Below are 12314 nucleotides of genomic sequence, written 5' to 3'. Positions count from 1 at the left end.
TTACTAAATATTTAAAGTATTCAATGGAGATTATATATATGGAAACTTTTAATTGGATATGAATCGTTATAAACTCAACAGTTAGTTATTGATTTTAAACGGTTATATTCTTCTAGTTTTGTAACAAACTTCCATAAAACAACCTACAATCAATAACTTGTTTTCTTCTAACCATTTGCAGTGCATTTTGATCTGTAATATGTTTGAATAACCCATTGATATCATGTTAACAATAACTATTATTATCATAAATTTGACCGGGATTGTAATGATATCTGGTAAGTATGCTTTATTTTACTGATAATTTATTTTATGTATTTTCTTTTTTGTATTATATAACTCGTAATGAAAGGAACACTTGCGAAATATTTAGTTCAATTGTTTTTCAGTTCAGTCAATCTTACGTAATGAACTATTTCAGTAATAAATCTTGTTCTTATAGTGATAAAGATTATAACACAATGTTGAATGTGTAGCCCTACTTTTGACACCTTAACATATTATATACAAAAAAGAAGATATCGTCAATGAGATGACTCTTCACAAGATAAAAATGACACAGAACATTCAGAAATTTACAACTACAGGTCACCAAACGGCCTTCGAAATTGAGCAAAGCCCATATCGCATAGTCAGCTATGAAAGGCCCCTAAATAAAAAATGTAAAAAAATTCAACCGAGAAAAATACCGGCCTCATATCAATAAAAAAAATGAACGAAGATATAATATGCTACACATCTATAAAAAACAACTTCTAAATTACGGGCTCCTGACTTGGGACAGACACATACATACGGTATGTCTATTTTGTTTTAATCAAACATCGTTGTCAATATAATTGAATTTGATGCCATAAGAGTGACAGGTTTAGTAATCTGTCAAATAAGGTTTAATCGACTTTTTTCTATATAAGAAGATGCCAGTTCCTAATAGTTAAGAATATGACAGTTGTTATCCATTTGTTTGAGGTATTTAAGCTTTTGAGCTTACTATTGATTCATGTTGATTGGGGATCTGCTATCGAATTACCAACGACGTTCAGTTTCTTTGCAACTTCACTTTTTTAATATGATAGATTCATTTTTTGATCGGAGACAATGTCTGTATAGTCCTGTTTATGTATCGATAGTATCTGCATTTTTTTGTTTTGATTAAATATAAGGCAAACATCTTAAAATTTTCTTCATATAAAATCCGTCTACTACGCCAGGAATAAGATGATTGTGATTCATTCGTGTGGGCTTGCGTTTTTGTGTTTGCCATTTGGTTTGGACTTTCATGTTTGAAATATCCTCGGAGTTCAGTATTTTTTGTGATTTTTCTTTTAACATTATTTTCAAAAAGTTTTACGCTTACAAATTCAGAAATTCTCAGATTCCGTCAAATTAATGTCTTATATTTTATAAATCTATAGCACAACACATTCGTCATTTTGACTGAATTCAGTATGCAGATTTTCGATTTCCACCGCTCGTTCGTTAATTCTTAAAAATATTTACACTCACTGCAATCTAGTTTGAAACATTCATTTGTTTCAAAGCTATGTTACATTTAAAATTTTGAATTCAATAATAAGTATAATCGCTATTTTGTGCTTTTTTCCTTTGATCTTTTTTTGTGATAATTTTCATATTATGCTTCTCGCTTGAGATGGAAAAATCATCGCTAGAAACTAAGGAGGTCACGTGGCGTTGCTAACGAAATTGACATGCAATTGACAACGTCGTCATAGGTAAAATAGCGATAAACATATTATCATTGGTCATCTCAACTCGATTGCTTTTCTCACTTTCGCTGAACCAGCTCAAGCGAGAAAATTAATCTCGTTGAGATGATCAACGATAATCTATAATTTACCCTTAACATCTGATTGAATGATTTTTATTATAAAAAAAGATATATTTGATTGATATATTATATTACGATATTTTAGGGTTTCGTCCAGGCATGAAAATGCATGCAAAAGGATTTTGTGTTAACTGTTTAATATGTTTTTCGTTATCACATATATTTTTCTCTCTCAGAATGCCTTGTTATACAAGAAACAAAGATGACATGGGAGGACGCAAAAGTGTCATGTGAAGCTAACGGAATGGAATTAGTCACTTACAAAAGTTTTAAAGACCTCAGTAATATATACAGCAGGTAAAATATTCCTTCGACAAATTGAATAATAACACATCTTTTCTAAAACATGTAGAAATAAAACTGCATAATAAACCTGGATAATATGAACATTTCCCACCGAACAAGTACACATGTTGGTTTAGGGGGTCAGCTAAAGCCTGCATCTATGTGCATGAATTGCACGCTGTATTAAAAACCCATTGATGACATTCCACTATTTTCTGCTCTTTGGTCTGGTTGTTGTGTCTTTGACATACCAAATTTCTATTATCTATGGTACATGTATAATGATGAAATTTTACGTCTACGTTTAACTTTTCTTACCAAAGTTCCATGTTTTTTTGTCAGTTTCTCCAAGTTTATACATTTTTCGATAAGACAACTCTTCATATCCAAATAAAGATTGCTTTATGTATAGTCATGGTAAAGTCGACTTTCGCTCACACTGACATCAAACTGTTGTATTGTGTACTTGGTCTGGCTCACATTACACCCACACAAAAACTTTACAAAAATAACCCCAGGGAAGTCGCTGAAGAACACAGAAGGAAGATGTAAGTCGCAAAGTCATGGAAATTCATTGATGTCAATTATTTATTATCGTTTACTCCTTGTCTACTATGACAATTAGTTGAACATTACTAGTATGTTATATACATATACACATTCATGGATCTGAAATCGATGTTCTGATTGATAATTCATTCTTATATGCATGTTTTTTTTATGAGTTGTTCCAAGCTTTGAACTAGCTGTCAGTTAACAGCAAGAGTCTCAGAATTGTTACTTTTGTCTTTTTGTTTTTGTGATGTACAAGATCCGACCATGTCCATTTGTATTTCTGTCAATCTGATAAATAAGGCCTCTTTTAACTGATTTGTACAGTTCGTTCTTATGTTATACTGTTATACCATTGGTCAAGGTTGGTGGAGGATTTTGATCCCGATAACATGTTTAAACTCCGCCGAAATATGTAGTATATATAAGCGTGACCCAAGCCAGGAGCCTGTAATTCTGTGCTTGTTGTTTGTTTATGTGTAATAGTTTTGATTTTAATTTATTTTTTGTACATAAATAAGGCCGTTAGTTTTCCCGTTTAAATTGTTTTACGTTGTCATTTCGAGTCCTTTTAAAGCTGACTGTATAATATGGGATTTGCTCATTGTTAAAGGCATAACTAAAGGCAACAGTGGTATACTGCTGTTTAACAGTCATAAATCGATTGAGAGAAATCGAATCCGGGTTACAAATAAAACAGAGGGAAATACATCAACATAGAAACAACAGAAACACTGAAGTGCAAAAAAGATTATTCTGTCATTAATTAGGTCTTTCCACTTTTCTGTGGAAAGACCTATTGTTTTTCTTCTGATTATTAGGTCTTTCCACTTTTCTGTGGAAAGACCTATTGTTTTTCTTCTGATTATTTTTTTTTTTTTTTTTTTTTTCTTCCGCCTAATTTTGTTCTTGCGATAAACATTTGTTTCGCAATATGTCGCTTAGATATTTGGTATATGATATCGAACAGTTTATGCGCTTTTGAAATTTACCCTGCGTAAACGAATACTTTTCTTTGTAGGAGTTATCTCCCCAAACACTGTTTTCCTTGTTAGCGCATCTCCTTCGCAACCGTAAAAGATTATGACAAATTTATTTTACAAAATTGTTCGTTATATCCTTCGCATGATTTGTCCTATTTTGACCGAAGCAATATGACCGCTCCATATGAGAGTTATTTCCCCTTATGCATCTGATATAAGTGATATGAATTTCTATCTTATAAATCATAAGTGATAGAGACCTAGGATCTTTTGATTTGAGGTCCTTGGTCCAAAAAAATGAAAATTAGGTCAAGGTCAAAGGTCAAGGTCATATTCTAATATTTGAATTTGGCTTATTTTCACTTATATCCAAAGACTGTATAAGATATCAACAAATTATTTTTACTAAATTGTTAGTTGCGACATGTCGTAAGATGTAAATTTTGATTGCAAGCGTACGTTGAATGTAAAAGGGAGTTTTCTCCCCTCTTGTATTTAAAAATACGAGTTTGGTGATATAACTCATTAACTAAATATAATAAAGACCTATGGTCTTTTGATTTGAGGTCCTTGGTTTATGACCTTGAAATTGATCTCAAGGTCATAGCTTAATTTGACGTTCTAGATTTTGACCTTTGCTTTAATTCTATATGTATACATGATAAAGATATACAACTTTTAGAAAAAGATATCAAACCATTTAACCTTGTAAAAAACAACCGGAAGTGACCTTTTGTAAACCGGAAATAGCTATTTTTTTGTACTTTATTAATATAAAAGTATATAGAACCAGATATTTTTGGAATCAGTGTCAAGTAAATATTCAAATATAATCGGAAGTAACATTTTTCAAACCGGAAGTAACAAATTATCTCCCTTATTTAAAAAAAAATGTATGGAAACAATATATTTTTGGAATCAGCTTACTAGGAGCTATCATTTGACGATTGAAATGACATTTTAAACTTAGTTTCACAACTTTTCATATCAAAATACATTGTTTTGATGGAAAGACCTTCAATTGTTCTCTGAACAATTGGTTTTTAATTTTTTTTTTTTCTTCCGCCTAATTTTGTTCTTGCGATAAACATTTGTTTCGCAATATGTCGCTTAGATATTTGGTATATGATATCGAACAGTTTATGCACTTTTGAAATTTACCCTGCGTAAACGAATACTTTTCTTTGTAGGAGTTATCTCCCCAAACACTGTTTTCCTTGTTAGCGCATCTCCTTCGCAACCGTAAAAGATTATGACAAATTTATTTTACAAAATTGCTCGTTATATCCTTCGCATGATTTGTCCTATTTTGACCGAAGCGATATGACCGCTCCATATGAGAGTTATTTCCCCTTATGCATCTGATATAAGTGATATGAATTTCTATCTTATAAATCATAAGTGATAGAGACCTAGGATCTTTTGATTTGAGGTCCTTTGTCCCAAAAAATGAAAATTAGGTCAAGGTCAAAGGTCAAGGTCATATTCTAATATTTGAATTTGGCTTATTTTCACTTATATCCAAAGACTGTATAAGATATCAACAAATTATTTTTACTAAATTGTTAGTTGCGACATGTCGTAAGATGTAAATTTTGATTGCAAGCGTACGTTGAATGTAAAAGGGAGTTTTCTCCCCTCTTGTATTTAAAAATAAGGCGTTTGGTGATATAAATCATTAACTAAATATAATAAAGACCTATGGTCTTTTGATTTGAGGTCCTTGGTTTATGACCTTGAAACTGATCTCAAGGTCATAGCTTAATTTGACGTTCTAGATTTTGACCTTTGCTTTTATTCTATATGTATACATGATAAAGATATACAACTTTTAGAAAAAGATATCAAACCATTTAACCTTGTAAAAAACAACCGGAAGTGACCTTTTGTAAACCGGAAATAGCTATTTTTTGTACTTTTTAATATAAAAGTATATAGAACCAGATATTTTTGGAATCAGTGTCAAGTAAATATTCAAATATAATCGGAAGTAACATTTTTCAAACCGGAAGTAACAAATTATCTCCCTTATTTAAAATAAATGTATGGAAACAATATATTTTTGGAATCAGCTTACTAGGAGCTATCATTTGACGATTGAAATGACATTTTAAACTTAGTTTCACAACTTTTCATATCAAAATACATTGTTTTGATGGAAAGACCTTCAATTGTTCTCTGAACAATTGGTTTTTAATATTTTCTTGAATTTCTTTAACTTTTGATGTGATACTTCATTCTTGTAAAATTATATTCAGTAAATGAACTAACAGTAATTTGTTCCCATTCACGTTAATACATCTAAATTTAAATGTAATCAAACATTTTCTTGGGACGATCTACTAAAACAAGTTTTTATTTTCATTTATTTATTAGCGAGTACTATTGGCTAGGCACTTCTTGGAAACCAACACTTCAACAGTTTCAGTGGGTAGATGGAACCTTGTGGTCTATAAATGATGCCATATTTCCTTATAAGAAGATTACAGAACCAAATTGCTTAGAAGGGCACGAATCTTGTGGATCTTATCAGAATTGCATCTTTTTCGAATATACTAAAATTGGATCACAGAAATGTAGCAACACATATAAATCTTTATGCCAAACTAGTACGTAGAATATTATGTATCATTCAATTTGTAAGTTCATGTTATATGTAAAATCCAGTTGTACTTTGACAACCGACTTAGTTGTCTTCTTCTCCATAACTACTAATAAAATAACAAGAGCACACTGGCAAGTTATGTTTAAAATGTATACGGTTATAATTTTCCACGAAACCCAATCGAATAATATTGATCTCCATAACAACAAAATAAAAAAAGAGTACAAAGGCATTTTTTTCATAAGACATTGTAAGATACACAGTTATAATTTTCCAACTGATCGAATGAGCTTGATATCTATAACAAAAACGAGTATGCAGGCAATATTAGTCAAGTGATATACGGTGACAATTTTCCGCCCGATAATAAGTTAATATTACTTTTATATTTTAAAATATAGTTTAAGTTGTAAACATATATTCTTTAGAAGCTACATTTCGATATAAACATGTTTAATTCTCAATTCAGATGTTATATTGCAATAATTTAATTTTGGAAAAATAACATATCTTCTGGCTAAGAGAGCCTATAGATATAATTTTGCATGTGACAGTGACGTCATTGATTAATATAATGACATAATTTGCAAAAATGAATAAAAAAAATAAAAGTTATTTATACAAAAATTATCTTTAAAAAATACATCAATATAAATATGAAAATTTTATTATGCAAAATTAGGAAAAAAGAACATAGAATGATAACATTTTTTTGGTACAAGTTAGTTGAATTCAATTTCGATTTATTGGTTATAAAAGGTTAAAATCGGTCAATCTCGATATCAATACATCGAATTCATTGCTGACAAATCATGATAATCCGTCAATCTAGAAAGATAACGTAATAAGAAGGAACAGGAGAATAGATAATTACATGATAATAAGATATTTTTTTCAGAATTAATATGAAAAATAAGTGTAATTTATATAAATAAACGTATAACTATCTTAAGACCATCATAAGACACCTCTCGCGTTGTCCTAACTTTATGACCAACTTTTAGAGATATCCGAATTTAGGACCACTTGGTAAACCCCACTTAGGACTAAGATATGTCGTAAGACCATTCTAAGACTTGTCTTAGAACTCAGAAAGCTTCGTGAAACTAGGCCCTGGTATTCAGTCTTTTTTGACAGGTCATATTCGTGAAAATGGGACGGGATTGCTACTTATTCTCATAAACATTTTCGCAAATTATGTACTATAATGTCTGTCAATGTATCATTATCATGTAAACCTGCTTCATCATAACAGAAAGCAAAGGTAGTTTATCAGGTGTTTTGAGTATTTACTGATCGAAATTATCGTTAGGTACGAATTACTGTCACCTGCTTTACTCAATAACATAATTGATAAAAACAACAAATTGCTGATATCTGAGCATTTATTTCATAGTTTATTTGTAAAACCAATATTTATATCTGCAATTCTTCTAAAATGAGGAACGCGTATCCGTATTTATAATAAACCAATCAGGATTGGGTATTACGTATTGAGGAGTAAATGCAAACTTATGTCCTATTCAACCTATTGTCGTTTCGAATAGTATGGGTTTATTCTATATGGAGAGTGAGGACGAAAGCATGGTTGGTTTGATGATAAAAGCATTTATACAATTGTAAATTTACATGATATATGTACTGTAGCAAATTCAAGAGGGCGGTCAATCAGTCACAATATTGCCAACATGTATAAAGTATTGGAAATAATATTCATTTAAAACCAAACTATCGTTCTTTTTTGTTGATACCAATGATTATTAGATTGAACAAAAAGTATTATAACAGATATTTGATATATTTTTTCACATTTTCTTCATAAAATCTAATTTAAATTAGGAATATGTTGAAACTTAAATTCATTGTTTACTAAAACATCCGAAATCAACGAAATTTAAGACTGAAAAAAGAGTCTCACTAGCATTTATTCCATTTAAAATTACTTATAACATAGTAATTATCTTTCTGATCATAATTTAATGCAGTTATAACCTGTACCAAACCACCTACGATCATCAACGCTGTAACAGACACCACGGTTGTTAAATCTCCAGGAGATATGATTACTTATACGTGTGACTTCGGTTACGAGTTACCAGGTGGACAAACGAGTTGGACCAGACAGTGTGGAGTCGATGGAAATTGGACAACGGATATTAACGTTTGTGTTGGTTGGTTGATTAAAATATGAAGAGGATGCATTATTAGACATCGGTTGATAGTTAAATGGTGTGATTTTACCTTATTCATTGATCTAGTGTATATCTTCAGCATGTTCAGTCTTATATTTCTTTAAAACTTACAATATGAAAAATGACAGATACTGTAAATGCAGAAAACATTGTGAAGCATTTTTTAATTCTTATGTTGATACGTACTTTGGGTATTTCAATAACACTCGCCCTCTGATACCGGATACATTTTTATTGAAATCATAAATATTATTATCACATGCTTGTCCATTCTTAACAGCAATTCGCTTTAATAACATCAATAAATGCACTCAATAATTTATGAATTTCCGGTACTCGATTGGTATGAATATCACACATTGTAGAACGAATTAGTTTTAATAAGATAATATCATTGCAAAAACATCAACACGATAATTACATGTTTTTTTTTCACAAAAACTAGCGTGTCATACTTTTGTTTACGACTCAAACTTATACACGCTTTAAGTTATATACAGGTTATTTACACCCAAGCAAGACCATTGGCTTATAAGTAGATTGTCGATCATAGCATTAAACATAAAAAGAAAACACAGAATCGTGTATACTAATTGCATTATCAAATGTATATTATGCAGTCTGACATCTAAATTGCTGTCTTGTATTTAAGTATTTTAAAATGATCTCCAAGATTTCGTAAACAAATGACGAGATAAAGTAACATAATGATAATAACGATAATAAATTTTATTTTATTATTGTGTAACATACTGATTGAACAATATACAATGTAAAAAATAAAACCAGTAAAATTATACTTCCATCGAAATATTTCGGTAACCAGGAAGTTGTTAAGTGGTGAAATTGAAAACAGACCACACGTTAACGCGGACTTATATATAAATCTTGAAACCAAATTTCAGAAATCCTTGTCAGGAAGTTTCTGAGAAAAATGCGACTGTAATATTAATATTCTGACGGGTGGATTGCCGGATGGATAGAAATAGATAAAACAGCATTCCCCCCTTTTTTGAAGCGGGGGTATAAATATACATTAAAACAATTAATACCGAGATATTGAATTGGCTTATGAGACACATATTTACAAAACATTTTACATTAATCGTAAAATTGAGAATGCAAATAGGATATGTGTCAAAGAGACAACAACCCGATCATAGAACAGACAATAGCCAATGAAAAAAATATGATACCCCCGTCGAAACATTTCGGTAAACAGAAAGTTGTTAAGTGATGAAATTGAAAACACACCACACGGTAAAGCTGACTTATATATAAATCCTGAAACCAAATTTTAGAAAGCATCATGATCATTGTATAACAGTTTCTGGGACAAATGCGACAAAAATAATCATATTCTGACGGATGAATTGACGTATGGATAGAAATAGATAAAACAGTATACCCCTCCATTTGTTTTTGAAGCGGGGGTATACAGATACATTTGAACAATTATACACAGCCATTGAGTTGTCTTGGTTTTTTGTACAATTTCAAAACGAATTAACATGCATATTAAACGCAATTAAGTAAATTTACTCTACATTTTAGTGAAACAGTGTATGACACCACCTGCTGTCAGTAACTCTAATCACAACACCGTTGCTGTTATTTATCCCGGGGAAAAGATAACATACACATGTGACACCGGCTATTACATGTCAAATGGACAAACAGTTTGGATCCGATTTTGTGAATGGGGAGGAACATGGGCAATGGATACTAATAGTTGTTCAGGTATTAGCTCGCAAGCTTTTTGTTTTTAAATGATGACAATCATTCGCCGTTCTAGTAATCATATGAAATCTGAGTAAAATTGGCAAAAGCCTACATCAAAATGTTGTGATCGGCTAATTATGTCAACATTCAACAAATGGCGTGACGTGCATTTATTTTTTGGATACAAACTATGCTATTACCTATAATTATTTAGATCATGAAATGGCAAATTACACTGTGAGCTGTATCGTTACTTTTTATGATACCTTGCAAAATTTTTCTAAAGCTGTGATGAAATATTCAATCATGTCGAAACAAGATGAACAAGAAACTAGCATAGTCTAAGCATTTTATATTATTTAGGCATGTCAATTGAATTGAATCATCATCTTTGGTAGATTGAACCAATTACATGCTGCTGCTATCGGTCCAGCTCTGGATCAGGAAACGGCATGAAATGTGTTTAAAAACAGTTAGGCATGCGCACAAACCTATAACATATCTTATCTTAGGAGATTATGTAAAAAACCAACGTAGATTTTTAGTTTCTTCTCAACCAAAGAAATAATAAGGCATATTATTTAGAAAGCAAACTAAAATACATTGCTTTATTCTACATATAACATGTATAGCTTCAGTATTTACACAAATAGTGTTACTCACTACAATTGTATATTTTGAAAACATATTCTCATAGGTTTCACAACTAGTTAAAAGAGAATTCGGCTAAAATTGTAAGAAGAACTTACGCGTGTGTTGATTAAATTGCTGCATTGTCCACAAAAAGATAGTTATAACTGAAAAATTATAACACGTCTGTAGTGTTTGTTGAAATATATAATTTCAGTGATTTATTCTATTAATGGCAATGCCAAGAGGTAAAGTGATTAATAACGCAAAAAATACTGCTCGAATATTAAACATGTTATATATGGTTGTCTGTTTTGTAAAACTCATACTCTAGATATATTTCGATTTATTCAAAATATCTTATAATTTTCTTTAAATCTATAAAAGATATAGCAAGATGTGCGAATGAGACAATTCTCCATCAAAATAACAATTAAAACATTACATGTCAATGTACGGCCTTCAACACAGATTCTTGGCTCACATCGAACAACAAGCTATAAAGGGCTCTAAAATGGTAAGGGGAAAACCGTTCCAACAGGAGTGTTATATTAAAATATTATAGACTTTTCGTTTTTATATACAGTTCCTGTAGTGACAGAAGATGCCACAACTATGAGTGTCACAACCGATCCGCCAGTAGGTGGATGTTCTTGCAACATAGCCGAAGTTCCGAATACAAGTCCTAGCATTCAGACATTTTCATCCTTCAAAGTAGAAGTAAAAACGACGAGCGCATACCGACGCAGCCTTGTTTCAGCACCTGACGACAGGGTATCGTCTGCTGTCATTGGTTACATGGGTGTATTCATATTATGTCTTGTACTAGCAGTTCCTCTACTGTTCGATGTTTTGAACATTTTTAGTAAGGAATAAAGAGAGAGGACTCATTCATGTCATTGATACTATATGTTGCAGAAAATAATCCGAATCAATAACATTTCGCTGTATAAAAAATAATGTAAGGATCAGTTGAACCGTAATGCATTTAACGATTCAATTTCATCATGTTCATATCAATGTGCATATCTTACATTATTAACTTTTAACTGAATTTATCAATAGCATATTCATTGTTTTACATGACATAAACATATACAATCAATTTTGAGTTAAAATAATTGAATAAGATCGTGACATTTTGATTTAGTTGATGTCTTTTTAACATAGTTTCCGTCAAACCAATGAACTTTCTACAACTAACTGTACTTTTATTTTGTGTTTCCTCATGTTGATCACGTTACATTTCTGACACACGAAGACGCTATTACCTGATTGTGAGTGATCGCTATGATCTTTATATTTTGAATTTTGTTTTGTTATTATGAAGATTTTCTAGACTAGATTCAGATTTAAAAGATGATTACAACACATAATCGTTATTGTTCTGTTCATGAGTCAAAGAAGTGATTTTTTAAATTTTCAAAACACAAGAATATGTTTAAATCACATCAACTTTTGACACAGATGGAAGACTCCACAATAAAAACAGGACG

General features: G+C 30.9%; 1 protein-coding gene across 1 annotated transcript; it reads left to right on the top strand.

Annotated features, from left to right (window-relative positions):
- Positions 1-201: 201 nt before the first annotated feature.
- LOC143058694 (C4b-binding protein alpha chain-like) lies at positions 202-11744 on the top strand. The gene is made up of 6 exons (XM_076232153.1): positions 202-278; positions 2026-2146; positions 6046-6278; positions 8260-8445; positions 10021-10206; positions 11405-11744. Exons 1-6 carry the CDS (start codon positions 224-226, stop codon positions 11692-11694), a joined length of 1071 nt encoding a protein of 356 aa, XP_076088268.1. The 5' UTR covers positions 202-223; the 3' UTR covers positions 11695-11744.
- The last annotated feature ends 570 nt before the right edge of the window (positions 11745-12314 follow it).

Source organism: Mytilus galloprovincialis, chromosome 14 (assembly GCF_965363235.1).
Source record: "Mytilus galloprovincialis chromosome 14, xbMytGall1.hap1.1, whole genome shotgun sequence".
In the NCBI taxonomy this organism is placed as follows: Eukaryota; Metazoa; Mollusca; class Bivalvia; order Mytilida; family Mytilidae; genus Mytilus; species Mytilus galloprovincialis.
This window is presented reverse-complemented; position numbering and strand designations above follow the sequence as displayed.

What these genes read in the sequence shown, in the direction of transcription:
- LOC143058694 (XM_076232153.1), top strand. Translation starts at nt 224, where the DNA reads ATGTTAACAATAACTATTATTATCATAAATTTGACCGGGATTGTAATG. An exon ending in CGGGATTGTAATGATATCTG is followed by an intron (nt 279 to 2,025) that starts GTAAGTATGCTT and finishes TTTCTCTCTCAG; the next exon opens with AATGCCTTGTTATACAAGAA. An exon ending in CTCAGTAATATATACAGCAG is followed by an intron (nt 2,147 to 6,045) that starts GTAAAATATTCC and finishes TTTATTTATTAG; the next exon opens with CGAGTACTATTGGCTAGGCA.